Source organism: Pezoporus wallicus, unplaced genomic scaffold (assembly GCF_028554395.1).
Source record: "Pezoporus wallicus isolate ANWC-B61680 ecotype Strahan unplaced genomic scaffold, APGP_CSIRO_Pwel_v1 contig_3710, whole genome shotgun sequence".
NCBI lineage: Eukaryota > Metazoa > Chordata > Aves > Psittaciformes > Psittacidae > Pezoporus > Pezoporus wallicus.
The window spans coordinates 5,490,746-5,505,059 of NW_026640315.1; the positions used below are offsets into that span (position 1 = coordinate 5,490,746).

A 14,314-nucleotide genomic window follows, 5' to 3' on the forward strand; every position below is an offset into this window, starting at 1 on the left:
AGGGGAGCCCCCTGCGGCCCGCGGGAGGCAGTGACCGGTGCCCGGAGGACGCAGACGGAGGGGCCTGGAGCTGCGGGGAAGGAGCCTGCGAGCTCAGAGCGGGGAAAGGGCAGCTTAAAGGCAACGGAACCGCCCGTACTTGGAGCTGCCCCCGGGGCCAGCGGCAGCAGCGGCGCCGGTGACCCTGTGCTGCAGGCGGGAACGGGCAAAAGCGGGGTGGAAGAGAAGCGGGGGCACCCGGAGGCTGCTGTGGGGCACAAAGCCCCTGGTCCTGCTCTGCACAGCAAGAACCTCCATCTGTCCGTGACGGAAGCTGCCGGAGGTCAGAGCGAAGGGACATCCAAAACTTACCTAAGCAGCACACAGGAGCTTAGTGAGAGTGCACAGCAGATGGTGTCTGAGCCCATCCTGAGCGCAAGGAGGGATGCTGAGCTGGCCCTGCACCAGCCCGTGCTCCGCGCTTCCCAAAGCCATCCCATCTGCTTGCCCCGGGCTCCTGGCAGGAGCACGCAGGCAGGGGCCCTGGGCTTGGAGTGGTTTCCAGACTTACATCCTAATTATGATGGGCTGAGGATTTTTCCAGGGAAGCCTTTCCATGAGGATGTGGGGATCACAATGAAGACACCAATGGGCAGTTTCACCAAGGGGCAGCAAGGTAACAATAAGCCTCTGATTCCCTGCTGATTCCCTGCACTGCCAGGCTCAACTGGCTGATGTGACTGGGAGAGGAGGGGTGGGAAACACTGGGCTTATCTGGAAAGGGATCCAGGAATGGTCTGTGGAGGTTCAGGTGTCCAGCCCTGCAGCCTGCAAACCCAAAGGGTTCCACTTGTATTCAGTTTGAGTCAGGCTTTTGCGTGCTTGTGCTGGTGAAGCCAGCTCCCTTCGTGGGAGAGACGATTCCTTCTCCCTTCCCGAGTCCCTCATTCCCTGCCTCTGACCACTCTCCTTGCACAGGTCCACTCCTGGAAAGGCGGCTGATGGACGTGAGGCTGGGGGAGCTGCCCCTGTGGGTGACCACCAGAGACTTCTCCCCTCGGGCGCTGCTTGGAGGAGCACAGAGAGGTGAGGCTGAATTCCTGCCCCTGGGGCAGAGCTATCCCATTTAGCCACTACAGCCTGGTCCAAGTGAGCAGAGCCTGGATGGATCTTTATAGAAGTAAATAACCAAACCCAACCATTTGGCTTTGGGAAGTGATGTGGAAACCAGTGAACTCATAAGACCTGCACGTGATCTGACCCTCACATTTCTGTTCCAACAGCCTGGAACAGCTACTACAACAAATACATCAACGTGAAGAAGGGTGGACCAGCCGGAGTCTCCATGCTGCTGGCTGGGTACTGCCTCCTCAGCTATGCCTGGAACTATCAGCACATCAGTAAGATTCCTTTCTTGGTACCAGTCTTGTTTCAGGACTTCTCACTTTTGCAGCAGCAGAAAAGTATTTGCCATTCATGTTAATTCAGGCTCTGAAATAATTACTTCACAGTTAAGATTAATATCAGAGCTCAGAGAGCAATATCCTGACCTGGCTTAGGTGGGCAGAGGAATTAGCTAATAAAGGTGGTGAAACCAGTTCCTGATTCACAGCTTCTCCCTGGACAGCTCCAGGAACCATCAGGAGCACTTTTAAACCCTGCACATAGCAGAAGGGGTGCTCCAACACTTAAACACCCGTTCCCTGGTTTTACTCATAACTGAGGAGGGATTCACTGGGCTGTGTTCGTAGTTTCCCCTACAGGACTTGCACTCCTGCAGTCCCAGAGCACTGTGCTGACGCTGTCCTCTCGTGTTCCCCCTTTCTTGTGTTTCCAGAGCGTTATCGCTGGCGTAAATACCACTGAAGCAGCTGGAACAGCACCCAAGGAATGATCAGGAATCTCTGCTGGCCGCCAGCAGAAGAGCTCAGAACCAGTGTCCCAGCAGGGACTCAAATCAGCAGAGGTCAGAGTTGGGTTCTTCTATTGCAGAGGGGCTGCTTTTCAGTTACCTCCTTGTAGGCAGAGGGAGGACGCTGACAGCCTGCAGTCACTGCTCTGAGGCTCAGGCAGCTTTTAGTACTGAAAGAAGAAAGCAGCAGAGCCACCCTGGGCAGTCAGGGTGCAGCAGAGCTCCTGTAGTCTGCAGAAGCCTAAATCTTGCTTTGGGACACCAGGCACAGGACAATTCCTGCACTGCTGCTATAGATTAATGGACCTGTACGTTGTAGTCAGGGTGATGTAAGGTTTGTGATGGGCTGTGGCCAGAGTAACTGTTCCCTTTAAGTCAGAGCCCATCTTTTACTTACCTTGATGGGGTTTAACAGGAGAAAGGGGGTTCTTTCCTTCCACAAAGATCCCCCAGCCCTCTTCACTGTCAGCACAGCACTGGTGCGACTGCCAGGCTCCGAGGTGAAGCCATGAGAGCAGCAGCACTCGGACCACAGCACCCTATTTCTGGAGGAAGGGAAGGAAAAAATTCCATTGGATGAGCTGTTGTGCCCAAAGGGCAAACCCGTGCCTGCATCAGACTGATGAGCACAGTTAGCACAGTGCTGGTTGTAGCCTGCCGTTGCCAAACATGTCTGGGAAAGGGTTGCTCATGCTACAGGCATGAAGGGCTTAAAACAAAAGCCAAGTGAGAAAGATCCAACCTCTTTATTCAGAGTGGGGCAGTTGTGTCAGCTGTGTCGGGGGGGTTCACCACTAACTCCCTCCCTCTCAGCAGCAATAAAAGCTTGTGTGGCTTTGCCTTGCCTGCTTGCTCCTGTGTGTTCTCAAACGTGGTGCTTTTGCCCCCTTCCCAGGGGTTGGCATCCCCACACCCCCATCTGCCAGGGCCCCACTCCCATCAAACCTGTGGCTGCCTGTGCAGGAGGGCATGGGGCAGCTGTGAAGGGCCCAGGTTTAGTTGCATTAAGGAAGCTGTGATTTCTCTGCTGCTTGTGGGAGCTGGTGCTGGGCAAAACCAAGCCCAACTGGCTTTTCTAGTCCAGCAGCTGCCTCGCTGGCTCCATCCTGCTCTGCTGTATCCTTCCATGTCTGTGCTGAAGCACTCGAGTCACTTCCCCAGCAGGATTTCCAGCTGTGTCTTCCCACAGTTACTGGAGCTGTGACCTTTCTGCCTGCACTGGGATGACAGGGAGAGGCAGGCACCAGGTTTGTGCTGGATCAGTCCAGTGCCCCGTTACCACGTGTTCATTCTCACATCCTTTCCCTTCACCCTTCCTCCAAGGTGAACCATTGCTCCCAGTCCCAACACCACTCACCTTTAAGCCAGTGCCTTGTTCGGGCAGGGTCTGTGTGCCCGGGGAGCAGCTATTGGTGTCCCATGGCTGGGTGCTGGGTAGCTCCAGTGCCTGGTAGAGGGGGTTCCATGGGCAGCTCATCCTTGTGTCCAGTCTCCTTGCTGGGAGTCAGGTCCAGCTGTACCAGCCCCCAAGGACAGCCAGCTCCCTGGAGGGAATGGGGCAGTTGTAGGAGCTTGTGGGGCAGAGGCAGCTCTGCATCACCCTGATGGGCAGAGGTACAGGAGAAAAGGACATCTCTGCATCACCTTGGATGGGTCTGTGCTGCTCATCATCAGCCCAGCCTTGAGGCTGCAGAGGGATAGAGCAGGCAGTTACTCCTTGGGACATAGTAAGTGGTACCCCCACATTCCTCTGTGGCTTCCCATAGGGACTGGAGTATCCCCTGCCCACCCGCTGTAAACCATGCAGTCACCAGCTCAGGATGGACACGGGGAGAGACCAGAGCGGCTCCGTTAGTTCAGATAAAGACCCAAAACACCATTGTCCTTGACCCAGACACTGCAGGGACCACGGCCACCTCTGCAGCCCCACACGGGTGGGATTTTCCCCCCAGCCTGCACAGTACTTACTGCATGAATGTGCAGTTGGGTCCTTCTGGGCAGAAGCCCAGGGACCTGCCATGCAAAGGAGAGGATCCTATTTAGGTAAGTAGGGGACATAGGCAGCCCCCAGCACCCATCCTAGGAGCTCACCCTGCCTGCAGAAGCCAGGGTCATACCAGGGGCAATCAGCATGCAGGAAGGGGCAGTCCTTGTTGCTGCACTCACCTGCAGGAGCAAAGAGCAGGACAACCCTCAACCGAATGCAATGGAAATCACTCCGGGATGGGCTGCGGGGTGGGGAGGAACCGGGATGCCCCAGGAGCACCCAGGCTTTGGGGCATTTCTCCCAGCAGACAGGAGGTGGCATCAAGCGCTTGCTGGAGGCCAGGCCTGCGGGACTCGGGTGCTGGAGGTGGGAGAGGCTCCTGCACCTACTGAACGTGGAGCAGAAACAGCACTCGGGCATCCTGCTCTGGTCGCACTCGGGCAGGAAGCCGCAGCCTCTGCCCTTGGTGCAGAGCCCTCACACCAGGGTCCTCACCCCACCGGCGGGCTGGAAGGGGCAGCACACACCAGGCCACCCCATGCACCCACTGTCACACCTCCCTGTGCCCCACAGCACCCATTGTGGCCATCCTGCCTGCACCCCGGATCCCCCATCCTGCGCCTCCCAGCTTGGTGCATCCCAGGAGGAGCTTTCCCATGGGGAAGGGATGTGCAGGACCCACTGGGTGCACAGGGCTTGGTCCACAAGGAACTGACAAGGTCTGGTTGCCCTGGAGGGGCTCAAGCCCTCCCCAGTGCCAAAGGGGTGGGAGCACCCATCCCAAGGGCTGGGAGGATGATGGGCTCTGAGCAGTGCTAGCATTTGGGGCAAACCCTGCCAACGCACTGGTTGTAAGGCCATGGAGAAACCTGCCATGGGCATGGGCTGGAGGGAAAAGGGGCCCATCCTGGTGTCCCCAGGGTCTTGCAGGGTGATGCTGGTCCCATCCCTCCCCAGCACTCACCCTTGGTGCACAGCCCTTGGTGGAAGAAGGTGCAGATGGCTGCCCCCAGCTCTGTAGGGAAAGCAGAGCAGGGAGAGCTTCACCCACCAGCCTCAGTGCTGGTGCCATCGAGGGCAGGAGCATCTCAGCCCCCTCAGCACTGTGCTGGATGCATCCCTAAGGAAGCAATGCCCAGAGCGAGCCTGGCCTCGGCAGGAGCCCCAGCAGGACAAGCAGCAAGGAGGAGAACCCCAACACCCCCCAAGGATGCTGCAGGGCCCTGTCCCAGACTTACTGTCCATACCCGGGAAGGGCAGGGGCTGAGCTCCTCGCTGCTGCTCCACACCAGCCACCAGCTCCTGCATCACCCCTGCTCTGGCAAGGGGCACCCCCAGGCCTGCAGAGGGGCTGGTACTGAGGCTACCCAAAGAAAGGATCGATATCCCAGGGCTATCACCACACTCTGCAAGTCACTGCAGCCAGCCGGGGCCCCAGCAGCACTGAGAACCCCTCCTCCTCCCCAAGCCAGAGCAAACGCAACCCCTGCCGCAGCCCCGGGCGCTGCTTTAGAGGGAGAAGCTGCCCACATCTGATGTCAATTTGCACCGGGATTGGTGGTGCAGGGAGCTCAGCCCCGGCCCCAGCGCATCCCTGTAATTGCCTCCGCACCGACATCTGCTTCTCCTCCAGCCCCAGCGCCGGGGCAGAGCAGCTGCTCCGCATCTCCCCAGGAGCACCAGGGGCTGCGTTAACCCCCTCCCACCGGGAATGCTGCTCGGCATCCAGCAGAGCCAGGCACGGCCCCAGTGCTGGAACCGAATGCACAGTGAAAGATGGATCCTGTGTCTGAGCATCGCTGGGTGCACAGCAGCACTGTCCCCAGGGCCACTCTCCAGTGCCTGCAGGGCAGCCCCACATCACCATCTGTACCCTAGGGACAAACAGGTCACCTTCGGTCCCCATTGCCAGGCTGCAGCAGCACGTGCTGGGCATGACCATGGTGCTGCACCGCTTCTTGGTGCCAGCCAGAAAGGACCCCGCAGCCCCCAGGTTTAACCTAATGCTCCGTCCCTTCTCCATCCCACAGCCATGAGCATCCCGACACACGCCCGGAGTGCCACGGCCTGACACATCGGGGATGGAGACCTGCTCCCATTCTGTCAGTAGCTATAAATGCACTGGAGCAGCGCTGCCGGGGGGCCTGTGCACCGACCCGCACCGAGCAGCCACGGCTCACGCACGCCCCGGGTCCCGTGCTGAGGTGTCCACCCTGTGCTGTCGGATGGAGGGGCTGGGGAGGCTGCGGGTGCTGCTGGCACTGTAACCAGGACCCAGGACCCATGGCATTGTTCCCATTGAGTGCGGCTGTGGCATAGAATCAGAGTGGTTTGGGATGGAAGGGACCTTAAAGCTCCTCCAGCTCCAACCACGGGCAGGGACCCCTTCCATAGAGCAGCTTGCTCCAAACCCCTGTGTCCAACCTGGCCTTGAACACTGCCAGGGATGGGGCAGCCACAGCTTCTCTGGGCACCCTGTGCCAGCGCCTCAGCACCCTCGCAGGGAGGAGCCCATTCCTGGGGTAACCTCAATCCCACAGAGGGCTCTTTCTGCCCCATCGGCTCGCGGCAGCGCGGTGCTGCCGAGCGGGAGGCTGGAGCTGACAGTTGTCACAGAGATCACCATTGCCAAGTGACAGTCGCAGGCGGCCGGTGCTGGGTCACCCGAGGGCCTCTCCCCTCCCTGCACCACCAGGGAGCACGGGGTTCAAACCCCAGTGACCTACCCTGCCCCATTGCTTTGCATGAGAGCATCAGTAAGGGACCAGAGCCAGGTCCCCCCCTCCCCAGCAGCCTGGTGGCCTCACAGATGCAGGGACCAGCACCATCAGCTCAGGGCAGGGGATGCTGGCACAGGACACTGGGGCTGTGCTGCAGTGACCGGGGCAGAGGCAGCCCGGTGAGCTCAGAGCAGCTGCTGTTGTTCTCCCATCCCAGACAATAGCCCAATGTCCCACACCACGGGGCATTGCATCGGCCCTGGCACACGCACAGGACCCTATTGTGTCCCCACTGCGGCACAGCACTCACCCGCTCCCACCGGCCTCACCAGGGGAGAGCTCACCGGGAGCACTGGAGCATCCAGGGCAGGATCCATCCTCCCCACCCGCCTCTAGTGAGGGAATCCTGCTTGCCGCAGGGATTGGGAGTAGCCAGGACAGCCGGTCCTGCTCAGCCATCGCTCCCTGGCTGGCAGGGAATGGGGCTGCAGGAGCAGAGCAGCATCTTGGCAGAGCCATCCCTTGGCAGGATCCAGCCTGGCCGGAGGGTCCCAGCCCAGAGCCAGATCCGGTCAGTGGGAGCTCACCCGCTTCCTCCCACCACAGGGCAGATAAAGCATGGCCTCTGTAGGGGCCACAGCACTGGCCAGGGGCAATCTGCCAGGCAGGATCCAGGCAGGGATGGTGGGAGCAGCAGGACAGGGGCTGGGGACGGTGACAGCACAAAGCCAGGTCCCTGCATGCAGCAGGGTCCAACATATCCCCACCACCACCACCCCCCAGGAACTCAGGGCACTGCAGTCACTACCGGTTCCTTTTATTCTTTGCATTTGTACATACATGGTATAAAACCTGCTCTTGAAGCACCTGCACCAGGCCCGTGTCAGCACTGCCCGGGCAGAGCAATGCCACAACAGGGGCTGCCCAGCACGGACACCTCAGGGCTCAGCCTGGCTCACAGGGGACAGACCCACACTCCCATCAGCATCCCTGGGAGCAGTCGGAGGCAGGGATGGCCAGGAGCATCCCCCCATTTGTAGTGTCAAGCATCCGGGATGGATCCATCCTTCCTTCCATCCATCCATCGGAGGGATGTGGAGCGAGCCCCCATCACAGCACAGGGCTGGAGGCTCTTGGTCTGTCGGAAGTCCCCCGGAAGCCCAGGGAGTTGGAGCCTCATCTGAGCTCCCCAGCCAAGTCCTTCCTCATGGGAAACCTCCCCTCCATTAAAACCAAAAGCGAGAGTAAGGAAAAGTACAAATCAGAGAGCAGTAAAAACGGTACGGTGGAAAAAAATATATTACTAAAGGGGCTAAAACTCGGAAGCCTCACCTTGGCCGGCCCTATATTGCTTTACATGGGCAAGAGGGGGCAGAAGAAAAGCTAATATCCAAAGTCCAACAGAAAGAACTGAAACAGAGTCTGCTTTCCCCTCCCGGGACGTGCCGCAGCTCCCCGGGGGTGTCGGTGTCCCCATTCCCAGGAGCTGAGCACTGTCCTGCTGGGATGGGGAGAGGGAAGGAGGCATGAGTCAAGTCCCCCCAGTGCCACCCGGGGACACTCAGCCCCGTGTCCAACCACCGCGGATGAGAACCAAAGCCATCAGCGCCCGCCTCTTATACTCTGATCTCATCATCATCTTCATCAGCGAATGAGAACTCCTTGTCGGGGCGTTTTGGGCCCCCCCCCCGCTGGCTCAGGGGCACAGGGACGGGGCTGCGCTCCTCTGGCCCTGAACTGCTGTCCCTGGGGGGGCAGCGAACGCCGCGGGACGGGCTCTGGCTCATTGGGAATGCTGCCGGGGAGCCAGGCAGGGTGGCGGCATCCTCCTCCTCCTCCTCCTCCTCCTCCTCCTCGCGGCTCTCCTCCGCCTCAGGGTCTTCATCCTGCTCCCACTGCTCCTTATCCATGATGCTCAGGACGTCGCCGAGCATGGAGGGCCCCAGGTCGATGTGGAAGGACATGATGGACTCGGCGTGCTTCATGCCCGCCCCGCTCTTGGCCACCACCACGGGCAGCTCCGTGATGTCCCCGAAGTCGCGCTCGTCCAAGCCGGGGCTCAGCGGCCCCGCGGCCGCCCCGTTTGGACGCTGCTGCTCTTCGGGACTCCCCTCCTCGGGCAGCTTCTTGACGGGGCTGGAGGAGAGGCTCTTGGGGAGCTGCCCCGCGCTCCGGTCCACGTCCTTCTCGTTGAGCTGGGGCAGGGACACCGCGTTCTTGACGAAGAGCGCCGAGTCCCGCAGCGAGCCCAGCATGTCCCGGCGGTCCCCTCGCGTCACCGACTGCGAGCGCTTGCTGCTGCGGAAGCGGCGGGACAGGAGGCTGGGCTTGGAGGCTCCCGGCTCCTCGCCCGGCTCCATCCCCGGCTCCCCGGCCTTGCTGGTGAGGAAGGAGGTGTCCCCAAAGGCGTCCCCTGCCCTCCCCACGTGCATGGTGTGGCGGAAGTCACCCAGCGGCGCGCTGATCATCTCGGCCGTCAGGTCCGCCCGGGAGCGCCGCTTGGAGTGGGCAGAGTTGGACACGAGTTGCTTGAGGATCGGCATCGCCGCGGTGGGACGGGGGCTGCGCCGGGGCGGCCGAGACGGAGCCGGGCGGTGCTCACAGGGATGTGCTGCGCTTGGGATCCCGCCGGCCTCACAAGGGGTCACTCCTAAGGGACAGCAGAGAGGGGCATGGTCAGGCTTGGAGGACATGAATGGGTACAGCCCTGCCGGCACCAGTCCCATGACCCCGCGCATGACATCCGCTCTGCTCCCCTGGGAATAGCATCCATATGTGGAATCATTCACGGGGACGTGTCCTCAGACACCCCCCAGCTCCCCACACCCTCTGATCGAGTGGGTCCCAAACCCGATCGGTGGAGCAGACAGGAAGGGTCACAAGAGAAAGACCTGGGCGCAGGGATGTTGCAGGATGATCCCCAACCCTCTGCCCCGCATGAATGGGCACCAAAAGGGATGTGGGGCACTGCAGGCACCCACCATCCCCTCCCGCACAGCCCCAGCTCACCGGAGCCTCCGGGAGCCGCGCGCTGAGAAGATGCCTGGGATATTTTTTCCCCCTTTTTTTAATTGGAAGCAAGCAGGGAGGAGCAAACGCCAGGAGGAATTGGAAACAGACGGCAGGAAGTGTGTGAGGAGGGCGTAGAGCCCCTGGGAGGCACCGCCAGGCAAGCAGCGTGCTGGGGGGGGCCAGGATGGGGACGGGCAGGCACCCCACGGGTACCATTCACACCGGGCAGGATGGGGATATGGGGACACAGCCTTTGAGCACCCCAAACCCCTCCATGCTGTGGCCGTACCCCGGCCACCTCACTGTCCCCGCTGTGACTCAGGGGTGGCAGCAGAGATGACGGTGGCTGAGCAGGATGTGGGAAGAGCCTTGTTTCTCCTTCCCACGGCCACCTCAGTGTCACCAGTGGTCCTGCCCGCACAGAAGGGGACAGGGACTACGTCACCGCATCCCTGGCGCCGGGCAGCCCCAGGTGGTGCCGGGGGAGGCTGATGGGGAGGAAGGGCTCAGCCACACGCTTCCTCCCTTCGGGCACCGCCGGCGACACCGCGGCCCCGTGGCACGCACGGGGAAGGGGCTGATGTCAGTGCTCGGTGTGAGCCTTGGGGGGGGACCCCATCCCCAGCATTGCCCATCCAGCCCCACGGTGCAGCTGAGTGGCTTTGCAGGGCAGCGATCACAGCACCACCCGCTCCTGTACCTGCTCACTGGACACTGCAGGGGACCACAGCATCCGCCCCGAGCTCCTGGCACAGCTAGGGGAGGGTTTCTGCCCCACATCCCACCCCAAACCTGCCCTGTGACATCCGTCTGCCCCCCCCTAAAGCAGCAGGAGCTCATGCAGGCTGCAGAAGGAGGGACTCTGACCCCATACGTGGGGGCAAAGTCCCAGTGCCTCGCCTTTCCATGCAGCACTTCCGCACAGAGCCAGCCAGGGTTGGCCTGCGGAACGTGGGGAGCATCCAGTTCATCCTTAGCAGTTGTGGGAACAAACACAACCACTCTGCCTTCTCCACACCCTCAAAGCAAGAGCCAGGATCTCACCCGTGTGCACGGCACAGCCGCTCTCCCCTTGCCGATCTGCTTCCAGGCCGGCATTCCTGCAGCCTTTGGTTTTACATAAAACAAACACTCCCGGCGAGCTCCCCGGCTGGGCCAGGCAACCGTGCTGCTGATTTAGGCCATCTGGGGACTGTCCTGCCCTCCTATTTGGATTTCGAGGCCAACTCCAGCATTTGCGAGATACTTCGCAAGCCTTGGCTTGGGGGCCAGCGGGAGGTTGGAGCATCCCCAGGGCGCTGCAGCAGCCTCCCCGGCCAGCAGCTCTCCATCACCCTCACAGCTCCAAACCAGCCGCCAAGGCCCCCCTTGATGCTCCTGCCCACGAAGCCTTTTTGTAGTGGGCAAAGTCTCCCCCATCCCTCAACTCTCTGCTCCCCACTCACCCCAAGAGGTGATGGCGGAGCAATGGGATGCTGCTGCCTGGCTGCCAGCCCCGTCCTGCCCAGGGGAGCTGGACATAGAGCTCTGTTCTCCTCCTCTTCCTCAGGGAGAGCGGATCCTGTGACATTCCCACTGTGGTGCTTTCACAAAGGAAACCAGGCCAGGGCAGCCTCGCTGCTGCTGCCTCTCAAGCTACCTACCAGGGAAAGCAGCTCTGTAACCCGAGAGACTGCGCAGGCAGGCAGGCTGGCAGCGCTGCCATCCTGGAGGGAGCCCAGAGCACAGCCAAGTCCCTGCAGGACTTCGGGAAAGGGGAGGAATGAGACCTGCAAGTCTGGCTTGAGGACAAGAGGGATGAAGTGTATTGACAGAACATGCGCTTCTTCCCACATTTCAGCCCTTTGGAACCACAGGCTCCAAGGAGCGAGAGCTTCAGGTCCCCATGGGCATGATTTCACCCTTCTTGCAGGACAGCGGATCCTGCAGCCAGTGTGGAGGGTGGGACAGCCCTGGGGCTGTGAGCCCTCATGGTTCAGGCTTCCCACAAGACCCCTACATCCTCCCCCTCTCACCCTGCTCAGCACCAGGCACCCACTGAGGCACAAGCAGCTTAAAGAAGGACCCCCGTGAATGAGTGCACACAAGGGGGGATACGTGGGTCCAGCCGCGCTCCCACACATCCTGCCCCCGGCTCATCCCGCTCACAGGCTGGGAGAGGGAAAGCATCCCAGCCAGCCCGGCCGGCTCCAAACGAGCTCTGCCGTGCACAGCACCCCAGGCAGCACCCTCCAGCCCAGAGATCAGAGGATGCTCTCCCCACCCTGCTGGGCGCTGGGGCAGGGGCTGCGCTGGACCGGTCGGGGATCCGGATCTGGCTCATGTGGCCCTTTGATGTTGCTGCCTGGCAGACAGGGCACGGATCACACCCTGCCACCGCCGGCTCCGGGAGGGGACCAGCCCCTTGTCACACCCTCACATGGAGCTCCCCAGCGACTCTTCCCAGGACCCGGGGGCAGGCGGTGCTGTTGGCGCGGGCAGCCCGGGCGCCCCGGTGACAGCCTCCTCCCGGCGCGGTGACAGGTCTGGTCCTGTCCCTGGCATTGGGGCGCTGGTGAAGTTCAGCCCTGGGATGCACGGAGCAGCCCCGGCAGCACCTCTGGAAGTGGAAAGTGAGCCGGCGGCGAGCCTCAAAGCCAAGGCCAGCAGACGGCTCACCAGGGTGGGAGGAGAAGCTCGGCTCTGGCCAGGGCTGCCGGCACACCGCTCGCCGCCAAGCTGGGAACTCAGCACCCCAGCACCGGCGCACCGGTGCCAGAAGGAGAGCAGCGCTCCCCAAGGAGCTGCCAACAACGAGGAGCTAGCCAGAGTTCAGCACAGAACTCTTGGCAGGACACGCCAGAACACGCACAGGACCATAAATCCTCCTGCGACGGGGCCACGAACCAGCCGGCGGCTCTGCAGGACGAGGAGGGGACCCTTGCCGAGGGGAAAGGTTATCTCCTCGCTGGCCCTGGCTCCATCTCTCACAACAACAGGGGCTGGCCGGGCTCCGGCAGGATACAGGGGCTAAACAGAACCTCCCGACCTCCAGATTCCTGCGGTTTTCGCTGCGATGGACGGGAAGTAAACAGGCGCATGTCCCACAGCCCGGCCACGCACCCGACCTGCGGGCAGGGCCCGGCACCCCGCAGCGCCCAGCTCGGGGCGAGGAGGGGGGGGCACAACCACGGCGTCTGTGCTGCGCTCACCACAAAACCAGGGAACAAAGGGAGAGACCGCCGCGGTCAGCACAACGGGGCCGGCAGCAGCGCGGGTCTGCCCGGTGGGGATGGAGCCCCACGGCTGGGTTAGCCCATGGGATGGCGTTGGGTGGCCGGTCCCGGGGATGGGGATTGAGGCCAGCGTTGCTCTTCCAGCCCCCTGGAGCCAAACCCACTGAAGCTCCCCGGTGTTAAGTCTCAGCTGGATTCTCTCCATGGTATCCGGGGGAGCTGTGTGCTAAACAGACTTGTTTACTGGGTGCCCAGCTAGGCAGCAAGCCCTGTCCCGAGGCGCAGAGACTCGTGTTCCCTTCGCTCTATGCCTCAATTTCTCCCGCAGACCATTAACGATCCCAGCTCCCTTCCCAATCCATAGATTCGGCACTCGGAAACATCTATACTGAACGCAGCCACCGCCGGGGTCAACCCAGGGCGAGTCCCGCGCCCCACCGGCTCCCGCAGCACCGGGGTGGGTTTGGGAGCCAGCGTCTGCTGTGGGAGCAGCCACGGGAACAGCAGGGATGGAGCGCAGGGCGGGGAGCCCGGCGGGAAGCCCCGCTCCCGGGCAGCGGGATGATGAACCGGGGAGGGGATTTCGGGCGGCCCTGACTCAGCACCCGCGGTGCCCAGCCCCGGGGTGCCCCTGGACCCGCTCCAGCGCGGGGCGGATCAACCTTTCCGAGAAGGGCCGCGGGCAGCCACCGCCCCGGCCGCGGCCACGGCCGGCTCCGGACACCGCAACCCGCCGGTGGGACCGGACGGAGCGAGGCGCGATCGCTGCCGCCGGGGCGGGGTGAGCCGCCCGGTGCCCCACGCTGGGCAAACACGGAGCCGCATCCGGTTAACTCCTTCGCCCGACGGACCGGCCCCACGGACGGGCGGGGAAGGGGGTAACGGGAGCACCGCCGCCCGCAGAACGGTACCGGAGTGGGGTTTGGGGCAGCCCCGGGGACCCCGCCCGCCGCTGGACAATAGCCGAGCCGGGGCCCGGCTGCCTCCTCCCGTACCGAGCCGAGCCCCGTACCGTATTGTATTGTATCGCATCGTACGGTACCGTACCGACCCGCACCGGGCTGAACCTCATCCCCCCCGTACCTGCGCGACCGGGGCCCGCTGCCGGTCCATGGCCGAGCCGAGCCGGAACGAAACTGCCCCCCCCAAACCGCGGCGGCGGGCATGATGTCATCGCCCCGCCCGGGCCAATGGCGCGGCGCCACGTCACTGGGCAGTCCCATACCCTCCATTCAAACCCGAGTGGGGCGGTGGGGGGGTGTTGCTTGTCCCAGCCCGTGTCATGAATGGAGACCCCGAGTGGGGTCTGCAGCCCCTCCTGGGCCAGGGATGGGGGGGTCCCGGGTCCATTCCCTTTGGGGGGGTCCTGAGTGGGGTCCCCGAGGGCAGAGCAAGGGGCTGGCAGCACCCCAGGGAGAAGGGAGGATGGGCAGAAGCAGGGGGTGTCCGGTTCTATTTAATTAAGGGGAATTAAGAGCCGACCTGATCT

General features: G+C 62.2%; 4 protein-coding genes across 4 annotated transcripts in view; 2 read left to right on the forward strand and 2 right to left on the reverse strand.

Annotated features, from left to right (window-relative positions):
* Window positions 1–13,538, reverse strand: part of SLC39A11 (solute carrier family 39 member 11) — a 118,888-nt gene extending 105,350 nt beyond the window's left edge. The window contains exon 1 of the mRNA XM_057418567.1: window positions 13,516–13,538. The gene's annotated coding sequence lies outside the window, so the exon portion shown is untranslated. The remainder of the gene's footprint in view (window positions 1–13,515) is intronic.
* The window catches only part of RPL38 (ribosomal protein L38), a 280,018-nt gene that overhangs the window by 173,510 nt on the left and 92,194 nt on the right, over window positions 1–14,314 (forward strand). The gene's annotated exons all lie outside the window — the stretch shown is intronic.
* Window positions 391–2,170, forward strand: CUNH17orf80 (chromosome unknown C17orf80 homolog). Its single transcript, XM_057418568.1, has 4 exons — window positions 391–655; window positions 958–1,065; window positions 1,263–1,379; window positions 1,817–2,170. Exons 1-4 carry the CDS (start codon window positions 391–393, stop codon window positions 1,843–1,845), a joined length of 519 nt encoding a protein of 172 aa, XP_057274551.1. The 3' UTR covers window positions 1,846–2,170.
* On the reverse strand, window positions 8,142–14,016 carry CDC42EP4 (CDC42 effector protein 4). Its single transcript, XM_057418563.1, has 2 exons — window positions 13,909–14,016; window positions 8,142–9,248 (listed from the first exon to the last, which is right to left on the reverse strand). The coding sequence occupies exons 1-2, from the start codon at window positions 13,997–13,999 to the stop codon at window positions 8,215–8,217; spliced, it is 1,125 nt and encodes a 374-aa protein (XP_057274546.1). The 5' UTR covers window positions 14,000–14,016; the 3' UTR covers window positions 8,142–8,214.

Bases quoted from the DNA above. Each gene is read 5' to 3' on its own strand.
- CUNH17orf80 (XM_057418568.1), top strand. From the start codon at position 391: ATGGTGTCTGAGCCCATCCTGAGCGCAAGGAGGGATGCTGAGCTGGCC. The intron at 656-957 runs GTAACAATAAGC...CTCCTTGCACAG, and splicing joins TTTCACCAAGGGGCAGCAAG to GTCCACTCCTGGAAAGGCGG. The intron at 1,066-1,262 runs GTGAGGCTGAAT...CTGTTCCAACAG, and splicing joins GCTTGGAGGAGCACAGAGAG to CCTGGAACAGCTACTACAAC.
- CDC42EP4 (XM_057418563.1), bottom strand. From the start codon at position 13,999: ATGACATCATGCCCGCCGCCGCGGTTTGGGGGGGGCAGTTTCGTTCCG. The intron at 9,249-13,908 runs GTACGGGGGGGA...GCTGTCCCTTAG, and splicing joins AGCGGGCCCCGGTCGCGCAG to GAGTGACCCCTTGTGAGGCC.